This window comes from Eptatretus burgeri, chromosome 11, assembly GCF_056783735.1.
Source record: "Eptatretus burgeri isolate ZD-2024b chromosome 11, Ebu_testis_v1, whole genome shotgun sequence".
Taxonomy (NCBI): Eukaryota; Metazoa; Chordata; class Myxini; order Myxiniformes; family Myxinidae; genus Eptatretus; species Eptatretus burgeri.
The window spans coordinates 94,708,106-94,732,609 of record NC_140971.1 but is presented as its reverse complement, the minus strand read 5'-3'; the positions used below and the strand labels follow the sequence as shown (position 1 = coordinate 94,732,609).

Below are 24,504 nucleotides of genomic sequence, written 5' to 3'. Positions count from 1 at the left end.
TCGGAAATCGACCATTGGAGAAGAGGAAGGATTTCATGTCTGAAGCGATGATGGATTCCATAATCTTGCTGATGATTGGGAGAAGGCTGATTGGTCTGTAGTTGCAGGGATCTGTTTTTGCACCTTTTTTGTGCAGGGCAGTGATGTTTGCTGATTTCCAAGCAGATGTTAGATGACCTTGAGCAAATGAGTGGATGAGTGGAACAGAGAGAGGGTGAGCAACAGCAGAAGAGCAGGTTTTTAGGACACGTGGGCTGATGCCGTCTCGACCGGTTGCAGAATCCGAGTCGAGGTTTGACAGCAAGCTCTCCACCTTGTCAGGAGAAAAGGATACAGAGTCCAGGGACAGTTGGGTACGACTGGGTAAGGTGGGTAGAGAAAACGATGGGTTTTGGACACAAGATTTCAATGCAAACACTGAGTTTAGGCATTCAGCTTTTTCACGTGCGGTATCAGCAGTGCGGCCATTTGAGGTAAAGTGAGGGGATGGAGGGGGAACATACACCAGAAACAGATTTGATGAGATGCCACCAGGATTTGGAGGAGGGAGAGAGGTTTGAGAGTTCAGATTTGAGCGAAGAAATATGTTGTTTTCTGGCTCTCCTGACGGTAGATACACACTTGTTCCGAGCTTTATAGAAGGAACTGAGATTACGCTAAGTTGGGTTTGCTTTCCATGAGGCAAAGGTAAGTTGTTTCAGGACAACTGCCTCGCCACAAGCTTCAGTGCACCAAGGGCAGGAGGAAGGGTAGGACAACTGAACATGAGAGGGGATAAATTTGTGCATGAGAGAGAGCAAGTTTCTTTGAAAGAATTCCCAGGATGAGTTGATGTTGGAGAAGGTAGCAATGAGAGACCAGTCTGCAAAGTTTGATGGCTGCTTGGAGACCCTGCCAGTCGGCTTGAGTGAAATGCCGGACTCGACGGAACTGAAATGGTTCTCCAATAACAGCCAGAGAGATGTCCACTTTGACAAGGACGTGGTCAGAAGAACCGATTGGAGCGGAGGAAGAGCAGTAGATATTTTCAGGGACATTTGTCAAAATCAGATCCAGAAGAGATGTAGTATCATTGGTTGAGATCCGGGTCGGGAAGTTGACCGATTGAGTCAGTCCCAATGAGTCACAGAAAACTTTTGCAGAAGTGCCATGACAGGTGAGAGAGGTACCCACATCAAGCCAACTGGCATGATGACAGTTGAAGTCACCACATATGAGGAAGAGAGAGTTTGGATGAGAAGATAGAAGTTGATCCATGTTTTCGGATAGGAAACTTGACCTTCATCGACCAACTTGAAACCTTTAGCCATGACCTTTGTCGTGAGGGTTTTAACAGGCACAACCCCATCAAGACTTCATCCTGATTCCTCTCTGATGCGCTAATCCTTCAGAGCCAGATCATCATTGCTCAGCTCCTCCCTGTGTGATACAAGCAAATCCTCAACATCATCTTCATCGACCTCCTCAAAAACCACTTGGAGCGCCCTGCCCTCAATCTGTTGCCTTGCTTCGCTGACTTCAGCCTCCTTGAAACCTCTGAACTCAATCACTGCCTCAGGCCAGAGTTGATGGAGATGATGATGATGATGGAACTGAAAGTGTGGCTGGGCATGCATTTCCAATAAAGTCCACTTTCATCGAGGTTAAACACCTGGCTCGGTATGTAACCTCCATCCGCAATCACTGATTTGAAGACAGCTGGAAATTGTTCGGCAGCAGCATGATCTGCAGCAACAGCTTCCCCAGTGAACTTGAGATTGTGGAACGTATGGCAACTCTTGAAGAGCTCGAACCACCCAAGGCTGGCAGCAAAAGTCACTGGATCATTGGTATCTTTGGTTAGATCACCATACAAACTCCTCGCCTTCTCTTGAATGTCCATTCCAGACAAGGACATGTTCTGTTGGTTCTTATGCCCTATCCACATGGTCAGCATCTTCTCCATTTTCTCAATAACATCAGGCCGAGATCTTGTAGTTCTGGTAACACTGAAATTCGTTGCTGTCTGAGCGCTTTTATGAATTTTATCACAATTGTCACGAATGGTTCTCACTGTAGAATCACAAAGTCCCATCTCTCTTTATATATCAATGCTGCACTCACCTCCATCAAACTAATTCAAAACTTTTAATTTCACCGCCAATGAATGAGACTTTATTAACTTCTTCTTCATGTGATCATTATCTCCAATGCCACTTGTTACATGTTTTCCTTCAATAGTTTTGGCCGCTGTGAGTGAATGAGTGAATGTAGGATGACGGAGCACGAGCGACTCGCTCAGGATGATGAAGCACGAGCGACTCGCTCAGGATGATGAAGCACGAGTAACTCGCTCAGGATGATGAAGCACGAGTAACTCGCTCAGGATAATGGAGCTTGAGCGGCTCGATTAGAATGACGGAGCATGAGTAACTCGCTCAGGATGACGGAGCATGAGCGACTCGCTCAGGATGACGGAGCATGAGTAACTTGCTCAGGATGATGGAGCACGAGCGACTCAATCAAGATGACGGAGTACAAGTAACTTGCTTAGGATGACGGAGCACGAGCGACTCACTCAAGATGACAGAGCACGAGGAACTCACTCAGGATGATGGAGCATGAGCGACTCACTCAAGATGATGGAGCACGAGCGACTCGCTCAGGATGATGGAGCACTAGCGACTCGCTCAGGATGATGGAGCACGGGCAACTCGCTCAGGACGACGGAGCACGAGCAACTCGCTCAGGATGACGGAGCCCGAGCGACTCCCTCAAGATGACGGAGCACAAGTAACTCGCTCAGGATGACGGAGCATGAGCAACTCGCTTAGGATGATGGAGCACGAGTAACTCACTCAGGATGACGGAGCACGAGCAACTCGCTTAGGATGACGGAGCACGAGTAACTCGCTCAGGATGACGGAGCACGAGCAACTCCCTTGGGATGACGGAGCACGAGTAACTCGCTCAGGATGACGGAGCACGAGCAATTCGCTTTGGATGACGGAGCACGAGTAACTCGCTCAGGATGACGGAGCATGAGCAACTCGCTCAGGATGATGGAGCACGAGTGACTCCCTCAAGATGACGGAGCATGAGCAACTCGCTCAGGATGACGGAGCACGAGCGACTCCCTCAAGATGACGGAGCACGAGCAACTCGCTTAGGATGACGGAGCACGAGTAACTCGCTCAGGATGACGGAGCATGAGCAACTCGCTTAGGATGACGGAGCACGAGTAACTCGCTCAGGATGACGGAGCACGAGCAACTCGCTTGGGATGACGGAGCACGAATAACTCGCTCAGGATGACGGAGCACGAGCAACTCGCTCAGGATGACGGAGCATGAGCAACTCGCTCAAAATGACGGAGCACGAGTAACTGGCTCAGGATGACGGAGCACGAGCGACTCCCTCAAGATGAAGGAGCACGAGCAACTCGCTTAGGATGATGGAGCACGAGTAACTCGCTCAGGATGACTGAGCACGAGCAACTCGCTTAGGATGACGGAGCATGAGTAACTCGCTCAGGATGACGGAGCACGAGCGACTCGCTCAGGATGACGGAGCCCGAGCGACTCCCTCAAGATGACGGAGCACGAGTAACTCGCTCAGGATGACGGAGCACGAGCAACTCGCTTAGGATGACGGAGCACGAGTAACTCGCTCAGGATGACGGAGCACGAGTAACTCGCTCAGGATGACAGAGCACGAGCAACTCGCTTAGGATGACGGAGCACGAGTAACTCGCTCAGGATGACGGAGCACGAGCAACTCGCTTGGGAGGACGGAGCACGAATAACTCGCTCAGGATGACGGAGCACGAGCAACTCGCTCAGGATGATGGAGCACGAGTGACTCCCTCAAGATGACGGAGCACGAGTAACTCGCTCAGGATGACGGAGCACGAGCGACTCCCTCAAGATGATGGAGCACGAGCAACTCGCTTAGGATGATGGAGCACGAGCAACTCGCTCAGGATGACGGAGCACGAGCAACTCGCTCAGGATGACGGAGCACGAGCAACTCGCTTAGGATGACGGAGCACGAGTAACTCGCTCAGAATGATGGAGCACGAGTAACTCGCTCAGGATGACGGAGCACGAGCAACTCGCTTAGGATGACGGAGCACGAGTAACTCGCTCAGGATGACGGAGCACGAGTGACTCGCTCATGATGACGGAGCATGAGCGACTCGCTCAGGATGACGGAGCATGAGCGACTCGCTCAGGATGATGGAGCGTGGTGGTTGTTGTTTTTGTTGTTGTTGTTGAATTAAATCCTTGCAGGAGCTAAAACACGTTATCAGAATGCAGTTTATACCAGGGTCACCCGTACTAGGTTTATAAATAAATTGATGTATCGTATGCCATTCACGGGCCCCCTGGAGTATGGGCTCTGGACAAATTTCCCGTTGGTCCTTCCCTAAATGCAGCCCTGGGCCAGGGTAGTAACAAATTGCGGAGGTGATGCCGATAACGTGATTCGAAGTGTTAAAATCACCGACTTCCTCAGTTTTTGGGAAAATCACGCAAATTCCTTCCAAAATCTTCCTCTGCAGACCCCCCAGTCAGAATGCTTCCAAATTTGGGTTTCAACATTAGGCTCGGGCCCAGATAAGCTACAGGTCCGGTGGTCCAATCTTATGTCACCTTTTATTGAGATCCAACGTAACAGCAGTGGTGTCCTGAGCTTCCAAAAATATTTGGGGTCCGGGCCCCCTCAAACTTCAGATCCCCCCAACCCCCACCTCCAATAAAACATTTCAGTCGTTCTGCCTACCTGCCCTTTGTTCGAACCCGCCCTGCCCCGTCCCTGGATCCTGTCGTGTGTCATCGCTGCCTGTTTATCTCCCTGTCGTCTGCTCGCCTCGTCCTTCCTCATCACCTGCTTGTCCCCGCTGCCCCAGACCTGAGTCCCCCAGTTTTGTCCCCTTCCCGTCTGTTGTGTCCTGTTTACATGATTATGATGAAAATTCTCATTCCACTTGTGACGCATGAGGGCGTTTCACAATGATACATGGTAGTGGGTGAAGAAGAAGAAGAGTCCAGAGATACAATCCAATATAACAAAGCGTGTTGTTGTCCTCCTGTGGTCCGAACCTGATTCTTCTCAAAACGCAACAAGGGCTGGCTTGGAAAGCGCTAGCTCGCTGCTTGGTCACCCCAGATGTACAATGACCTTCCAAGAAAGACTTTTGAGACACACATTAATAACATACATGTCCGTTAAAATTAATCGTACCAGCGCGTGCCTGTACGTGCAAAAAAGAAAAGAAAAAAAAGCATTGTGACGTCAATTGTGACGTCATAGCACCGTGTCCTGTCATTGGTTGGTAAATAAATGGCCATAACTTGGGAACCACTTGTCCAATGAATATCAAACCTTGAAAAGGCACATCCACAGGTCCCCAGCAATATAGCTGGCAGGTTTCAATGAGATCGGACGAGTGGTTGTCGAGAGGGAAACCACCTGGAGTAGAGTGAAAGAGCTAGTTTGGAACCAGATTAAATGGAGACGATTTGCTGCCCAATGTCCCAAAACCAGGATGTGAGGAACTAACTGACATTAGTCGTCACCTAAAGGGGTCACTCGTCAACAGTGTTAAAAACCCCATGATGCCCTTTACAAGGAGTGGATGAGTTCTCACCAGCACCGTGAAAAAATTACAAATTCCTGCTCTAAACTACAGGGGGCACTGCATCAGATGTACAACTGCGCTCCAAACAACGAATGATGCAACTCGCAGGCACTTTCTGGTTGCTGCACAAGAAACTACAACATCACTCTCGGAAGAGTTCACGCCTCCATCAGGCTGAACAGTTTTCGTTTTGTGTCCCACTGATAGGTCGGATCTGAATCCGGACCTTCACCAAAATCGACTCGGTTTGTTCTTGTCACCAACTCAACGCATCCACCTCGTTTTGTTATAATCCGTCCACAACCTTTTGAAATATCAGGCTATTTTATCGTTTTTGGCCCCATCTCTCAACGGTGAAGATGAAATCACTTAAAGAATTTCAAAATGATTTTATTCAGATTTTCATCAAAATCGAATCAGTTTATCCTGGTCACACACCCAACCTGTCCACCAAGTTTCGTCTGAATACATACACAACTTTTTGAGATGTTGAGGTCGTGGAGAGATTCACTTACCTTGGCAGTGATGTTCATGTCTCTGCCGGCTGTGAGTCAGAGGTTAATAGATGTCTGGGTCGGGCCTGGGGAGTCATGGATTCACTGGATAATGGGGTCTGGCGCTGCTGGTACCTGTGCGGGAGGACGAAAGTCCGAGTCTTCAAGTCCTTGGTGCTTCCAGTCTTGCTCTTCGGATGTGAGACTTGGACTCTGACCAAGGATCTGAGACGGAGACTTAATTCCTTTGGTACCAGGTCTCTTCGAAGAATCCTTCGCTTTCACTGGTCGGACTTTGTGTCCAACGAGCGGTTGATGAGAGAGACTCAAATGAGATTTGTTGCCTGCATAGTCCGTGAGCATCAGCTGCGGCTGTATGGACATGTGGCTCGTTTTCCTGACGCTGATCCTGCTCACCTGATTCTCTCAGCGAGGGAGTCTCGTGAGTGGAGGAGGCCAATGGGCCGACCACGTGTCTCGTGGTTGCAGTTGGTTGATCGGCATCTCAAGGAGATGGGGATGGGCCAGGCATCTGCCTGGGGGATGGCCAGACGGAGGCCCCTGGAGTACCGGCGGAAAGTGGACACAGCGACGCACTGCTCTGGCGCATGCTCCCATACCTGACCTGACCTGCTCACAGACAGAGAAACAGACAGACAGACACCCATTATCATCTCCATCCATTATCAGGAATACTTTCTGGTGGCAGCAGTGGGATCAGTCCAGTTTCAGTGATTCAGCAAATCCCTTTCTCCAAACGGTGCGTGGTGCCCCTCTGCTGATTAAAAGGGGGATTGCAAGGCAATCCAAACAACTATTTTCAATAAATACCATAAAGGAATACAACAACATGCCAGCTCAAATATTCATTTTATTATTTAATACCCAAAGGTCAGTCTCTTGGGGAGTGTTTATTTATCAAGTTTCTTGGAGAATGCTCGCCAAGGAGCTTAAGCACTCCACCAATAACTCCATTCGAAATCGTTGATAAGGAACGGCTGGCTTGGAAAGCGCTAGCTTGCTGCTTGGTCACCCCAGATGAACAATGACATTCCAAGAAAGACATTGAGTTAGACATTAATAAGATAGATGTCCATTAAAATAAATCGTATGTAAAAAATTTTTTAAATCACATTGAACTGGAATCTACAACAACGTATTTCATCATTCCGTGATTTCAACTTGAGTTGTTCGCTCCAAAATGAAAATAAATCATTAAACGACAACAGCACAAAATGGCCGAGCGATGCATTTTATTTTTCACAAACAATGGTTTATTTCCTGGTTGGGTTCCTAAAAGGGAACCCACGCTGAACAACACTCCAGCAAAAGCTGGAAAGTGGGTTGTAAGTCGTACAAGAGCATACAAAACAATTTATTTATAAGAGGTAAGAGAATTTTGAACAGAAAAAGGAAGGACAAATAACAGCCAACATCAATCATGATATTCAAATAAAACAGAATCGAGGGATCAGCGAGTAACTTCTTAAAGGCAGCACAAGCATTGGCATCCACAGCATCAGATGGCAAAGAGTTCCACGTCTTAACGATTCTCCCACCAAGATATCTCAACCTGGCTTCACATGTACAATGAGTCTGGAGTATCCGAAAACGATGACCTCTAGTAGTTGTGAGTGGTGACAAAACAAACAAATTCAAGGCCTTATGGGGGAAAGCTCATGAAACATCAACCAAAATATGATAAGTTTGCTCGTGACAGTCTACCTGTCTCAGAGGATAAGTTTAACGAAGCTCGGTGTTGGGCAGAAGGCAAGTTACTCAATCTAGAATTCCAGATATTTTCTTGGTTCCACCTTCTCTGTATAGATTCAAGGAACTTGATGTCGCCCACATCAACTGTATTCCAAATTGTTGAAGCCAAATCAAGAAGAGGACGGATATGCGTCAAATAAAGGGAAACCATAAATTCTTGGGTACGACGAACTGTAGATTTTAGTAAGTTTGATGAGAGCCCAGCTGCCTTAATCACAATGGACCTTGTATGGACATGAAATCTCCCAAGTCTATTGCTGATCCCGTGAATTGTATTGGAATATCTTTAATCATGTAATGAGAGTGAGGTCCAAGATCAAAAGAGTGACGAATGTTTCTTCCAAAAGTTATGTCCTTTTTTTTTTTTGTATACCTTGGTCGAGGCTCGTATGAGAGCTAACACACAACTCACAGCAAGGAGGCATGAGACAAGAGGGGTGGGAGTGGAAGGGACAAAACATTGGGGAACAGACACATTGGGTGAACTGTGGAAGGGAGAGGGATGGGACGGGGAACATGGCGAGGAGAAGATGGACATTACAGGGACTTTCAGGAAGGAAAGCAGGGGAAATGAAGGAAGTGGGCTTGGGTGGATTATCGGGGGTAGAAAAGATCGAGGATTTGGATGGGGGAAGATAAGAGGTGGTGGTGAACAGCTGTTTTGAAAGCCTGGAGGGAAGAATGGGAAAGAATAGAGTGAGGAAGTTTATTCCAAAGGGGGAAAAAAGAGGAATGAAAGAGTGAAGATGAGTAGTGATTCGTGATTTTGGTAGTTTTACCAGAAGGGGGTTGTTGGCGGACCTTGAGCGCCCTGTGGAAATGTGGTGGGGACAAATCGCAGAGAGAGCAGGGGGGGCATGGCTGGAGAGGAGTCGGTAGAAGACAGAAAGACCACCGACCAACCTGCGGTGATTGAGTGAGAGGCCCAAAGACTCAGCCTCATTGCGGGAGATGCCGATGATCTGAAATGCCCTGGTTTCGATAGCGTGAAGCCGAGAAAGGTGGGAGGCAGGAGCACCAGCCCAGAGGGGAGAGCAGTACTCCATCAGGCTACGGACAAAAGCTTTGTAAGTGGTCAGGAGCTCAAGAGGGCTGAGGAAGGACTTTGCACGACGGAGGATTCCCAGTCGGCGACTGGCTTTTGAGGCAAGGTTGGAAATGTGACTTTCCCAGGAAAGGGCATGGCAGATAGTGAGACCCAGAAGCTTGAAAGAAAAGACTTCTTCCAGAGGATTGTTGAGAAAGTGGATGGGGGGGGTTTTCTAAACGGTCCTTTCGAAGAGACATAGTGAGAGTGTGAGATTTGTCCGGATTGAAAGACATGTTCCACGTGTTGGACCAGTTTGTGATTTTATCCAGATCTGCAGTGAGCGAAGAAGCTGCTGCTTGCCGGTCTGAGGGATGACAGATGGTACGGCAGAGGGTGGAGTCGTCGGCAAAGAGAAATAGAGGATTTTCCAGGGAGTCCGAGAGATCATTGATGAAAACCAGAAAAAAAAACAGGGCCCAGAACGCTACCTTGAGGAACTCCAGCCTGCACAGGAAGAGGGGATGAAAGAACTCCATTTAGGGCCACACGTTGACTGCGACAGGAGAGGAAGTCTGCGAGCCATGAGTGGAGATGGCCTTGAATACCATGGGAAGAGAGTTTGGTGAGTAGTGCAGGGTGCCAGACTGTGTCAAAAGCACGTGATATGTCCAGGGATACGGCTCGGATTTCCTGTCTGGCATTGAGGACCTCCATCCATTGATGGGAGAGCAGAAGCAGCATATCCAGGGTAGAGTGACCTGGTCTGAAACCAAATTGATGATTGGAAATCAAGCCATTGGAGAAGAGGAAGGATTCCATGTCTGAAGTGATGATGGATTCCATGACCTTGCTGATGATTGGGAGAAGGCTGATTGGTCTGTAGTTGCAGGGATCTGTTTTTGCACCTTTTTTATGCAGGGCAGTGATGTTAGCAGATTTCCAAGCAGATGGCAGATGACCTTGGGCAAATGAGAGGGTGAATAGAACAGAGAGAGGGTGAGCAAGAGCAGAAGAGCAGGCTTTGAGGACACGTGGGCTGATCAAAATTGAATCGAAGATCCCAAGACTCCACGACTAAGACTAAGGTATCAATACCCCTCTCTGCTGTGCTCGTCCATAAGAGCAGAAGATAAGGTTGAGTATTTACCTTCAAAATAAAGTTTAAGATCATCTGTATATATTGTAAATTTAGAAGTAAGTCTTGCTGCAACATGATTAATACAAATTATAAAGAGAATCGGCCCAAGAATGGATCCCTGAGGAATGTCACCAATTACAGGGAAGGAAGAGCTGAGATATCCTCCAACCATAACAATCATGCACCTACCTGTCAAAAACTCTCCAGTGGAAGAATGTACCACCAATACCCAGCTCTGATAATTTATGAAGTAATATTGTTACGAATTTGGAAGCTCACTGCACTCAACATTCAGGTTCTTATAGATCAGTTATATCGGTGTGTGTTGATAGTTAGGGCCCCCTACCTGTATCTAATGGGAATTACATGTGTGCGCTGCGGAGTTTCGTTTACAACAAACCTCCTTCACTTCACTTCACACACCGACGCCATGGCCCACGTGCGTTCGTCCACGTACCTCCGCCTAAAGCGGGGCGGAGATTTCCATCGCCTCAGACCGGGACTCCGCCCAGGAAGGCAGGGGCATCACGCCAATCCAATCCAAGGAAGGCAGAGGCATCACCCCTTGTCCAATCACGCCACAGAGAGCGACTTTCCCACGACGCCCCACCCAATGAGGGTGGAGAGCGCTTCAGACGGCGATTTGCTCACCCCGGAGGAAAAAGGAATAAAAAGGAACACCAGGCTGGATGAAGGAGGGTCGTGGTCGTCATGGTGGTCATCATCATCGTGTTGCGGGTTCGAGTCCCGCCGAGCTGGATCATCGTCGCCTCTGATCTTCTCCTTGGTCTTGGTCGATTGGTGCATGTTGGGAAAGTGGGAAGTGGCAAATTGTGCATTTGGACCGACGGACCTCGGTAACCATCCACTCGGGTTACGCACGGTTCGAGCACGATCACGGCTCGTTCCGCTCGAGCTCCGTCTAGGGTGTGAATTCCCCGGTAGCTTTGCCGCGTGGATACTTTGGTATATTGAAGTTGGCAATTAACCCTATTCCACGCAGCCAAATTCTTGGCGATTCACGGTCCTGTAAGGGACCCGTGCCTTTCGGAGTTTTCCGAGGAGCACGATCTAGATTCCGGGTGTTCGGTGGAGCCGACTCTCCTGCTCCACCTAGCGGTCGTGCTCGCCGTCGACACCCGGCACTACAAACAATATTTGATGGTTCACTGTGTCAAACACCTTGGAGAAATCAAATAGAATAACATCGACCATACTTCCTACATCTACCCATTTACTTACATCATTGTAAGACTCATATATGGACGTGCAAACATTCCCCGTTTCATCGAGACACCGTGACCGCACATCTTATCCCATTACCGGGGGTTAGGGCAGAGTTCCGATGGCATGGACGACCAGTGAACGGGCCTGGATCCTGAGAGTCAACAAATGTACGACAATCGATCGTTGTCTGTCCAGTCTGTCTGGAAACATCACATGGTGACGAGGATGGAATGTCTCGAGTTTGACTTCGTTCAGCCATATCGACGGATTTGACCCTCATGGAGGGAGATTTTGACACGTATTCTCTGCGGTTGTGTTTGTACTTTGAAGTGAACGGCATCGTGATGGAAGTCCTGATGGAGGCCGTCTTCCTGTCCATTTGTGGGGGGAGAATCATTCACACTCCTTAAAAACCTGATTCACCCTCAGACTATCCAGGAGGTCGTAATATGTCGAGCTCAAGACCGCTTTGAAGGACCATTGCAATCCGTCTCCTACAGTCATCCTGTGTTGGTTCAATTTCTACACGTGCAGATAGCAACAAGGACAGTCGATCGCAGACCTTATTTCACACCTCAAAAAACTCACAACTGTGTGAGTTTCCGCTGAGGGACACGACTGACGATGATGTGATGATGTGATGTCGTGAAGTACAAACTATCAGTCTGACCACGACGCACTCAACTTCACGTAAGTTTTATTCACAGCACTCAGCTCCATTTCTGGTCCCATGTGTCACGCAGGCACACACGGCACTCACGTCGAACCAGAGGATGGGCGATACATCACAATATCTCCCCCGCAGGGAGGACCTACACACAAAGGAGTTGTAACAGGCACAGAATTTGGTGACACGGACAAACGCACCGGACTGGCAGCGGGTACAGGTACAGAAACTTTAGGCGGAGACGCATTACTGACAACTTCAGATGCAGGTTCGGAAACAACAGTTGCATTCTCGGACAACGGAACAACAACTGGATGAATCACAGAATTTGCATCAACCACCAACGCAATAGAACGCAGCTTGATCTGATCCACATGTTTCCTTACTGTCCGCCCATCTTTCAGCTCGACACACAAAAAACGAGGTCCTTCTTTGCGAATAACAACACCTGGCAGCCATTTCACTCCAAGTCCGTGGTTCAGTACATAAACTGGATCATTTACAGCAAAGTCGCCCAATGTCGCCGTGCGATCATGACCGTATTTCTGACTCTGACGCTTGTTATCAACAGTTTCACCGATGTCAGGATGAACAAGAGAAAGTCTGGTTTTGAGTTCTCACTTCAAAACCAATTCGGTTGGAGGCACCCCGGTTACGGGATGTGGTCTGGATCTGTAACCTAGCAACACGCGTGACAAACGCGTTTGAAGCGAGCCTTGAGTAACGCACCTCAACCCTTGCTTGATGTTCTGTACAGCACGCTCTGCCCGACCATCAGAAGCGGGTTCAAACAGAGCAGTACGGACATGTTTGATACCATTCAACCTCATGAATTCCTGAAATTCCCGACATGTAAAACACGAAACATTATCACTTACCAACACATCAGGTAGACCGTGAGTAGCGAACATGACACGTACATTCTCAATGGTGGCGGCAGAGGTACTGGGAGACATGATAGAGCACTCAATCCACTTGGAAAATGCATCAATGATAAAAAGGAACATTTTCCCGAACAACAGACCTGCAAAGTCAACATGAATCCTGGACCAAGGTTTGGAAGGCCACGACCAAAGACTCAGCGGTGATTCCGCTGGTGACTTGCTGAGCTGCATACGCGTATCACAACATTGAACGCAAGATTCAAGTTCGGAATCAATACCAGGCCACCAAACATGAGACCTTGCGATGGCTTTCATCGCAGCAATACTACGGTGGGTACTACGTCGTTCACAAACCAACTGATCTCTTCCCTTCGATGTAAATACGGTTTGTACTCCTCTGAGTCTGGTATACGGGACCAATCTCCAGGCATTAACACAACGCTTAACCAAAGACAACACAGGATCTCTGTTCGACCACAACTTCACTTGAGCAGCAGCGACTGAAGAATTGTCACTCTCAAACGCATTCGCAGCTAACACGAGGTCAGCAGGTTGATGAGTATTGTTACAATCGGTGATCGGTCCCGACAGTCGACTCAATGCATCAGCACAATTCCCAATGCCAGGCCTGAAACAAGCAGTACATTTGTAACCAGACGGCGACAAGGCCCAACGCTGAACACGGGATGACGTATTGGTGTTGATTCCTTGGTTCTCTGAAAACAAGAAAGTTGAGAGGTTTGTGATCAGTTTCAAGCTCAAATTTACGACCAAACAAATGCTGATGCATCTTGGTTACTCCCAAACACACAGCCTGATGTTTGTTTATCAACCATAACATGGGCTCTTTCAGCTTTGGTCAAGATTCTGGAAGCAAATGCAACATGTTGTAACTTGTCTGACTCATTGTCTTGTTGTAAGTTGTAACAAACAGCCTTCCCCATGGGCACTGGCATCACGTGACGACACAAGATGTTTACATGGATCATAATGAACAAGCAACTTGTTAGAACGCAAGAGATCTTGAGCTTCCTTGAAGACATCATCCTGGGATTTGCCCCAAACCCAAGTTTTCCCAGTCGTGGGTCACGCGGAGGAAGGACAAGTGAAGAAGAAGAAGAATAAGAATCACAGATTGACTTGTGACGTCACAGAGTAACCCGTGATGATTCTAATGATACAAGAGTTGGGTCTGGACTCAGATCGACATCACACGTGGCACGTCCCGATACCCCTCTATCCCCGTAACCTCCAGATACCAATCTAATCCCAATTTAGACTCTCGTCTCCTGTTTCTGCCGTGAACACCTTTCCAGGGAGACCATTCGGTGTTGGAACCTCTCTCTGAGTGAAAGTCCCGACCTTGTCCGAGCTCCCATCTCAACCCTCCTCTTCTTCTCCACTATCAGGTTATGTCCCCTGATCCTGTCTCTGTCTCCTCTGGTGAATAATTATTAATCTTCACTTATTTTATCTTTACCTTTCGTTATGTTAAACATCTCGATCACATCTTCTTGTAACCTCCTTGTTTATCGTGGACAAAGTCCCGTCTCCTTCAGCCGCTCGTCACAACTGAGTCCAACTCGCTCCATGTTTTAACACATTACAATTACATGTCTCTGTGATAAATGTTTTATTAGGGGGGGGGGATCTGAAGGTGGAGGGAGGGGGGATCTGAAGGTGGAGGGGGAGTGTATCTGAAGGTGAAGGGAGGGGTATCTGAATGTGGAGGGGGGAGTGTATCTGAAGGTGAAGGGGGGTATCTGAATGTGGAGGGGGGAGTGTATCTGAATGTGGAGGGGGAGTGTATCTGAATATGGAGGGGGTATCTGAATGTGGAGGGAGGAGTGTATCTGGATGTGGATGGGGGAGTGTATCTAAAGCTGGAGGGGAGTGTATCTGAAGGTGAAGGGGGGTATCTGAAGGTGGAGGGGGTATCTGAACGTGGAGGGGAGTGTATCTGAATATGGAGGGGGTATCTGAATGTGGAGGGAGGAGTGTATCTGAATGTGGAGGGGGAGTGTATCTGAAGGTGAAGGGGGGGGTATCTGAATGTGGAGGGGGAGTGTATCTGAATGTGGAGGGGAGTGTATCTGAATATGGAGGGGGTATCTGAATGTGGAGGGAGGAGTGTATCTGGATGTGGATGGGGAGTGTATCTAAAGCTGGAGGGGGAGTGTATCTGAAGGTGAAGGGGGTATCTGAAGGTGAAGGGGGTATCTGAAGGTGGAGGGGGTTATCTGAACGTGGAGGGGGAGTGTATCTGAATATTGAGGGGGTATCTGAATGTGGAGGGAGGAGTGGATCTGGATGTGGATGGGGGAGTGTATCTAAAGCTGGAGGGGTAGTGTATCTGAAGGTGAAGGGGGGTATCTGAAGGTGGAGGGGGTATCTGAACGTGGAGGGGAGTGTATCTGAATATGGAGGGGGTATCTGAATGTGGAAGGGAGGAGTGTATCTGGATGTGGATGGGGAGTGTATCTAAAGCTGGAGGGGGAGTGTATCTGAAGGTGAAGGGGGGTATCTGAAGGTGGAGGGGGGGTATCTGAACGTGGAGGGGGGAGTGTATCTGAATGTGGAGGGAGGAGTGTATCTGGATGTGGATGGGGGAGTGTATCTAAAGCTGGAGGGGGGAGTGTATCTGAAGGTGAAGGGGGGTATCTGAAGGTGGAGGGGGTATCTGAATGTGGAGGGAGTGTATCTGAATGTGGAGGGGGAGTGTATCTGAATGTGGAGGGGGAGTGTATCTGAATATGGAGGGGTGTATCTGAATGTGGAGGGGGAGTGTATCTGAATGTGGAGGGGAGTGTATCTGAATATGGAGGGGGTATCTGAATGTGGAGGGTGGAGTGTATCTGAATGTCGAGGGAGGGGGTATCTGAATGTGGAGGGGAGTGTATCTGAATGTGGAGGGGGAGGGTATCTGAATGTGGACGGAGGGGTAGCTGAATGTGGAGGGGGAGTGTATCTGAATGTGGAGGGGAGGGTATCTGAATGTGGAGGGGGAGGGTATCTGAATGTGGAGGGAGGGGTATCTGAATGGGGAGGGGAGTATCTGAATGTGGAGGGGGAGTGTATCTGAAGGTGAAGGGGGGTGTATCTAAATGTGGAGGGGGAGGGTATCTGAATGTGGAGGGAGGGGGTATCTGAATGGGGAGGGGGGAGTATCTGAATGTGGAGGGGGGAGTGTATCTGAAGGTGGAGGGGGGGTATCTGAATGTGGAGGGGGAGTGTATCTGAAGGTGGAGGGGGGGGTATCTGAATGTGGAGTGGGAGTGTATCTGAATGTGGAGGGGGAGTGTATCTGAAGGTAGACGGGACCCTCAAATCTTTTTGGAAGCTCGTGACGCCTCTGCCACCCAATCCAATCACCCCAAAACCAATCTGTGGGCCAAGCAACAACTCCCCACGATAAATAGAATGATTCATTATGGATAAATCGACGAGAGGGGTGTCTGTGCGTGTGTGTTTGTGTGTGTGGTTTTTTGTGGCCTTCAACTGTAGGGTTCTGATGTGGAATGTGATAGACCACCATGATCGTCATGATCTCCTCGGTTGATTCGATTCATTAATTGCTAAGAACCCTGAAAAATTCCCACGTTTTAATAACACGACATGTTAAGGTGTATATAGAGCAGCTCAGTCGGTCCTTCCACGATATGGCATTACATTAAAATAACAAAAAAAAATGATAACATTGCAACAAAACATAATAATCAATACTAATAATATTAACCACAATAATAATATCATTTCGCAACAATAATTACGAACGTGCAATCGCCCCCCACGCCATGGCGAAAGCACATCTGTGCTTGGAGAAAGGGAAGATAACCCTCAAAGGGAATGAAGTACAACAGGAAGGTTTGCTCCAAGGCCGTGAAGGTCAATGAAAGTTCGATCCATCGGACCAACGGGCCCCACCACATGTATATTTATAAATGTACCATCCTGAAAACACTTAAACTTATTGTGATTGAGGGTCGGTTAGATCACGTGACTTCGTTGAATGACGTAACAATGGGGCGGTCAGTTACATTGACAACAACGCGTTGTCAGGACAACCGATTCGCGATTCGTTGAAGTAATCCCTTCGTTGTTGGTCTCTCACAGTTCAGGACGTGTTCTCAGTGACTCCGAGGTTTGTTTTCGGACGTGCTGTTTCCCGAGAAACCAAGATGGGGGAATTCCTGAAGATTAGAAGGTTCTTCACGTGAGTTTTACCGCAACATTCACTGAATTTTATCTTTTAATGTCGAGTACAGGCGGAATTATCAATTTTATAATCCGAGTGGGAGTTCTCCCTCGAAAGGAATTTCGATGTATAGTGTAGTAGAAAAATCGTGCAAATTATGATACAAGCATCAAATTTGATATTTCTGTTCTGCAGGGCTTTGTGATCTTACTTACATCGCCAAGTAAGAAAATCTGCCCGATTGGCCATTTGAAAATCCAATATGGCGGCCATTTTTCAAGATGGCCGCCAAGTTAACCTCCCGAAGTTGACTTTTGCTTAGAAGTATTTGTTGTTGTCCGATTTGCATGATCTAAGTGTGGATTCCTATGTTTTCAAGCTTGCTGGAGTGGATTTTCCCGTTTTTAAAGCTCCCCGACACACACTTTTCTGATTTTGCACATTTGTTTATTATTTTCATACGTTTGCATGACTTAACATGTATGTAGTAGTAGCGATTAATGCATGGGGTGTAGAGGTGTAGTATTAGAGGTAGTACCTTTGTTTCAGCAGTCAGCCACATCCCTTGGATGGACGACTGGCACTAGTCCTCATCACTGGTCCAACTCTCATCTATGGCTCCAAGAAGCTGCGAATGCACGACATCGGCCACACCCCGGTAAACCGCCTTGGCTCGCGGGCTAAACTAGATGCGGGTAGCTCACAGAAGGTCTCTGCGTGTGATGGAGTTCCATCTTGCTCCAAATTTTCGAAGTGCACGAAGTTGATGAAACAGATGTGCTGATGGAATCCAGGCCACCTACCAGTCCTTTAATCAACATTTCCAGTTCATCGCCAAGTAAGAATTTCTTGAAGGAGTGATTGTCGGGCACTACCAAGGCACATTGGTGGCATCACTGTTGGGAAACTCAGCATGGGGTTCAGTGTCAGCTAAGTAGGAATTGTATGTTGGCATTATTGTTGGCATCATACTGTAACAACTTACTAGTGTCCCAAATGTTGCCTAATCAACCCTGGATCAGTTAGGCAGCCGCACCTGAATCGACGGGACGTGTCAGCGTGGGAGAGCCGAGCCAAGGATAACGGGGTTTTAGTTATCTGGATGGTGTACAGATCGCACAGGACTTATGACACTGGATGAACGATGGGACTAGGTGTAGGGCAGATGCATAAACCTTGTTGTATCCCATACAGGAAAGTGTCCATTATACATGTACAGGGTGGTAAAAGGATAAACCCTTGACCCTGAACGTCATACTGGCCATGGACGCGAGTTCTACTGGTAAATCATGGAACACTGTCTGGACCAAGTGTTGCCTATGTCAGGAGGTTAAGAAGGAAGATCTAAAGTCCCCCAGGCCAATCCTGCCAAAAGAGGAGATGATGGGTCTATGAACTTGGCAAGGAATATTCCTCTGTTTCACTCACTCAATGCACTACCAATCAAGCTAGACCCTGCAAGACTTGACGAAGGTGGTGGGATAGAGGAGAAGATGTTATTAGCAACACAAGGAAGTCACTGGGTGCTGTCTCCATGTTGTCATGAAGAAGCTGACACTCGAATATTTGTACACGCCAGGGATGCAACGACGGATGGTAGCAAGTCCATTATCATTAAGGCTAATGACACGGACGTACTAGTCATAGCAATATCTGTACTGCCATCCTTACAGGAACTAGGTCTTGAGTACATGTGGATTGCCTTTGGCCAAGGAGCCAAGGCGCGATGGATTCCAGTCCATGAGGTAGTTTCTGCAATAGGGCCTGAGAAAGCGAGAGGGATCCCATACTTCCATGCGCTCACTGGATGTGACGTCGTGTCTGCCTTCCACGGTAAAGGGAAGAAAACTGCATGGCAGACTTGGAACGTCTTTGATGATGTTTCTGAAACATTCACCAATCTCAGCCAGCATCCAACATTGATTCGTGATCTTGACTTTTTTGAATTTTTTTTTTTCCAAACTTTTTCAAAATTTGGATTTTCAAATGTCCAATCAGGCAGATTTGATTAGAATCCCCTGGACAACAAATGTGCCAAATTTGATGCTTGTATCATCATTTGCACGATTCCTCTCAAAAATTGCTGTTGTCTGCCCCACCAGTAGGAAGAACCCATTAGTGGCTCAATAAAGCCTTGGCAGGATAAAGGATCGATTATATCGAGTGAGTTGTTGGAGAGAATGATTAACGAAAGAGTTGTTTTGGGAGAAAGACTTTGAGTTCATTCATGTCACAGAGCGGTTCAGTGAATAGACAAAGTAAATGTGATTGAGAGAAGGATGTAAGTTTCCATGTGTAGTGTCAATCACATTTTATTCATTAAATAGTTTCTATATCATCAATTAGGGGTTCTTGGGGTGGGGGGTAGTCTTCAGGTCTCGACCCAGATATAAACTGTTATATTGGACCCACCGGTGGACCCTGGTGTTTCACATGAAGGACGAGGCCTCAATCATTCAATGTGTGTGCTGTCCATACAAAGGACGCGAAGGACCATTTGTCAACTCTTGTGGTGAGAGTGGACGTTCAATCTCCCATCATGTATTTTGTGAAGAGTTGGTGATTTATCGCGGGTACCCTGAACAAATTACAAACTCCTCCGAGTCAACAAAATGACTCTCCAACCTGTTCGTGAAAGACTTGGGTCCCACTGGTCGAACAACTGTTCACACGTTAGTCGACCTCCTTTTAAGGTCAGAACAATTGGAGTTGTTGAAGAAGAAGAAGAAGAAGAAGAAGAAGAAGAAGAAGAAGAAGAAGAAGAAGAAGAAGAAGAACACTTGAAGGTGTAAAAATGTTGATTTAAGAAGAACTGCACATGGCAAGTGTCAGGACGTGCTCCGAGGAGGGAAGCGATACCCTGGGTACCACTTCGATCAGAAACATCAAAATATTAATTGTGGTTTATAAACATTTGTTCCATAACAAAGCAGGGAAACACCTGCTTTGTGCAATATTACATCACGAGGAAAAGCCCTCCCCGCCCCCCCGTCCTCAGTGATGGGAAAAGCAAACAAAAGTTTCCTTCCCGAGTGATAGGGAAAGTTTAAAAGGAAACCCAAATGCCATTTTTTTTTTGTAAACCATTGAGAATCACGAATCACGGTTTAATTTGAATGGAACTTTTTTGTATTTTTTTTTTTGCCAATCACAAAGTGTTGAATAAAGCCCGAGAGTTCTGGGGGAATCGTGGCTCACGGTAGGGTTGTCGGGACCCGCTTCCCGACCTCCGACCCTGACGCCAACGAGTCACGGATAACTCCACGACTCAACGGGTTGCTGAGCAATTATCGTGTTACCTTACTGGAGATTTAGTTATCGCAACTAGGGAACCGCACTCTCGACGTCCCACCTTTGGCTACCGTTACATACGGCCGAGGGAAACCGTACGAAGCTCGATCGATCCTTTACTCCTTCGCGAAGTAATCCGTTATGTTTGACTGCCTCAAACTCTTGGGCATCTGGTGCATGAGAAAGGACTCAAACCGGTCATTGTATTCCATGATGTTGTCTGGGCAATCCTCCACCGAAAGACAGTATCGGCCGAAACCGAATATTTGGCTGAGCCGACATTTTCCGAAACCAGATGATGAGCGCATCATCGACATCTTCAAAGGACACACATTTCACGCGTTTCACACTTACCACCGGCCTCGCGATCTTCTCCACTTGTCCAAACATCGTGCCCTTATTCTTCAAGATATCGTTCAATGTCTGCCGTTTGATGTCCAACTTCTCAGCTATGGCTGTTTTCTACATCAGTGGGTTTGCCTCGCAAAACTGGATAATGTCGTATTTTTCTTGGTGGGTTTTAGTTGTAAGCTTACGCTTAGTCGCTATTGTCCTGCCTGCAGTGCGATCAACGTGTGTACACAGTGATAAATAGCCTATCACTGGCGGTGTAAACCAATGAGCGGGCATCACGATTCCATGAAATCGGGCTTCTCACGAGGCAGCAGTTCCATGTGACGAGTTAGGAATGGTAATTTACTTGCATTTCCATTACGCGGGAACGGACAACATCTGACAACTTAGACGAAGTGACGACTTAGAGAGGACGACTTACAGAGGGATGACCCTTTATTCAAAGGGATTTAACATAAGATAAATTCGGGACTTTTTGACGCTGCCGACTTAGGCGAAGTGACGAGTTACACGCTGCCGACTTACGCCTAGTCTACTGTATATATATATATATATATATATATATATATATATATATATATATATATATATATATATATATATATATATATATATATATATATATATATATATATATGTTGTTACGAATCTGGAAACAATTTGCATTCAACATACAGATGTCCCAAAAGTCAGTTATCTCATTAAGTATGTGTGTAGTTAGAACGCCTCCTTTTGGTCTCGACTCCAGTGCAGCATTTCTCAACCTTTTTACCCTTGTGGAACCCTTGAAATAGTTTTCATGTCTCAGGGAACCCCTGCATAAAAATTATTATATACCATTATTAATATCTAGCTCTTTTATATTTTTATCGTAGTTCACGTGGTAAATATAATATATATTTTTTGGATACCTGGTTTTAGGAAAAAATGACCCCTTCTTTGTCAAATTTATTGGCAATGAAAAAAAAACACTGCTCGTTTATGAGACCTCACACCGAGGTTTTAATTCACAAAAAAATTAATCTTTTTAAAATAAAATAAAAAAACACACCTCATGTAACTTGATAAACAAAACTTAAACAAATAAAGCTGAAGCAATAAAGGTAAACAGAAGAACTAACCTGGAGAGAGAGAGAGAGAGAGAGAGAGAGAGAGAGAGAGAGAGAGAGAGAGAGAGAGAGAGAGAGAGAGAGAGAGAGAGAGAGAGAGAGAGAGAGAGAGAGAGAGAGAGAGAGAGAGAGAGAGAGAGAGAGAGAGAGAGAGAGAGAGAGAGAGAGAGAGAGAGAGAGAGAGAGAGAGAGAGAGAGAGAGAGAGAGAGAGAGAGAGAGAGAGAGAGAGAGAGAGAGAGGAGAAGAGAAGAGAGACTTCGCGCTCGGAAGCACAGAGAAGATAGATGGACACCGTGCATGCGTCCCGTACTTGAGTCAGTCACTCAATGATACACGAATCCGCCACGTACAGGACGTCCACTAACCAGTGAGGGCGGTTTCACACTGTCGCCATATCGACATCGTTAAATACATTCCCTATGGTTGTTAGAATTGAGTCCCCGGACTCTGTATAGAATTGATTGATGAATTTTGTGTGGACAGTGGCGTGAAAACGGGAAAGCAGGGGGGCCGAAAAACACCTCAATGGATAGGTTATGAGCTGTGGTTGTGCACCTTGACATTGGTTTTTTGACAGACATGAAGATGCGAGTAAAAAACGGTATTTTTAATCTCGCTAATATATTATATTGCGAGACGCCAACCATGATGACGCTGCTAAACATACCCTTATTTCTGTGTTCCCATAACGGCCTTTAACAACAAGAACAATAGCTTCATGGTCCGAGGGGACTCGTATGTTCAAAAGAACATACCCTTATATTTGTTAATAATATGAGAGGTTGAAGCCTCTATTATAATAACCAAGGAGTTTCTAACAATATGCCGTACGTGTATAGTAAAATTACGAATATTAAATCAAACAAAAACTACTCAAAAATACATTAGCCTATTTATTACTGTTTCTCACGGAACCCCTAGCGACCTCTTGCGGAACCATAGGGTTCTGGGGAACCCCGGTTGAGAAACACTGCCCTAGTGGGACGACAGGCTGTGCGTTGTGTTAGTTTAGGTAGGTTATATCTTCAAACCCCATATCCTCCAACACCACATCAAGCAGACCATCCAGCCTGTTACTGAGCGGGCGCTTCGCTATCCCAACCCGAAACCCCGCCCAGGAAGGGCATGCCGTGGAACCCTGTCCAATCAAGGCAGACACTGGCACGTGCTTCACGGAGATCCGCTCCGTACGAAGGCATTTTTTCCCTCGTGGTATTTAAGAGAGGGGCGTGTCTGAGGAAGAAGGAGGGGTGCGAGGGCTGTGTGGTGTGGTGAAAGGAGGAGTTCTGTGGACGAGAATTCTTGTGTGGTTACAAGCAGTAGTTATGAGCAGTGGTTACGAGCAGTGGTTGCGAGGGGCCAGTTTTGTTCACGGTGGCTGAAGAACCAGTTGTTCACGGTGGCTGTTAAGAGGAGTTCTTGGCTTGTTTTGACCCCGAACATTCGCCACGCAAGCTATGCCACGAGTCACGAGTCATGAGTCCCACGCGTGCGACTGGGACCAAACCGACAACCTTCGGCAGGTGCCGCATTGCAGAGTACTCCTTTCCCTCTGACGGCCAGGTACCCACCAAACATTAACCCCCAGCTAGTCTCTTTCCACGGCCGCGAGGGTCCAATAAAGACTGGGTTTCTTTTCATTTTGTGTGTGTGTCTGCGTGTGGGCCCGTCTTTAAGTAGAACTGAATAAGTGTTTTTGGATCATTGTAAATACTTCTTGCATATTCGCGTTAAGTCTTGCTTTGTGTCTTCATTTATTGTCAATAAAACTTGTTAGAAATGTTCCCGGACCGTTTCTGTCCCTTCTTGAATTGGTCCAGCATGGTTCGGATCTGAGCTTCGGCGGGGTTTCATCACCGGTAATCTGTCTATCATAGCCGGGACGTCCTGGGCAGGCCCCGCTCGACCGCAACGAGCCGGAAAGGTAGGTGGCAAAGTGGTAGTCGGTAGTGTGAATTTACCGTTGCCGGTCGAGTAAATGCGGTTCGACCAGGCGTTCCAAGGGCGTGGATCCCCGGTAGACGAGATTGCGTGGATACTTAGGTACTTTGGCTCAAGACAAATAATCCTATGCCACGCGATCAAGATATTGATGACCACGGTTAGTGCTGCTCACGGAATTATCCAGAGCGACGGCCTTCAATTCCGGGGAGTCTGGTGGAGACGACGTAATTTTCCCCACCTAACGGTCATTCTTGCCATCGACCCCCGGTCCACAACAATATATGTAGTCTGAAAGCCCTGTGTATTTCTTCAAAAATTTTCAGCCCGATCTGTCAAAAACTGTATGACTAGTATGCAATTATATATTACGATATGCTTTCACCCCAACGTTCGCGATGGGATTCCCTAACGTAGGGTTAGGGAATCGAACACAAATGATGAATGGACAGTTGCTCCTCATGTTCCTATATGGAACAACGAACGGCAAAAATTCCATCTGATGTGTTCTCTTATCTACATATTTCAAATTCGCCTTAGTCTAGCGACCACCCATGTCGCCTACCGGTTTGTCATGGTATCTCTCGTTCTTGGCCCCATCTCTCAAGAGTGAAGAATCACCGAAACAATTCTCAAATCCAGATCCGGATCTTCACAAACCTCACATCAATTCATTCTTGTCACACACCCAACCTGTCCACCAAGTTTCATCCAAATCTGTCCATAACTTTTTGAGATATTCTGTTCACAGGACAAACAAACAAACAAACGAACAAA

The 24,504-nt window shown here is 47.2% G+C and overlaps 1 protein-coding gene across 1 annotated transcript in view; it reads left to right on the top strand.

Moving 5' to 3' along the window:
* Positions 1-16,833: 16,833 nt before the first annotated feature.
* The window catches only part of LOC147017685 (uncharacterized), a 38,657-nt gene continuing 30,986 nt past the window's right edge, over positions 16,834-24,504 (top strand). Inside the window, exon 1 of the mRNA XM_085847464.1 lies at positions 16,834-17,049. Coding sequence (XP_085703590.1) covers positions 17,015-17,049 — 35 coding nt within the window. The 5' untranslated portion in view covers positions 16,834-17,014. The remainder of the gene's footprint in view (positions 17,050-24,504) is intronic.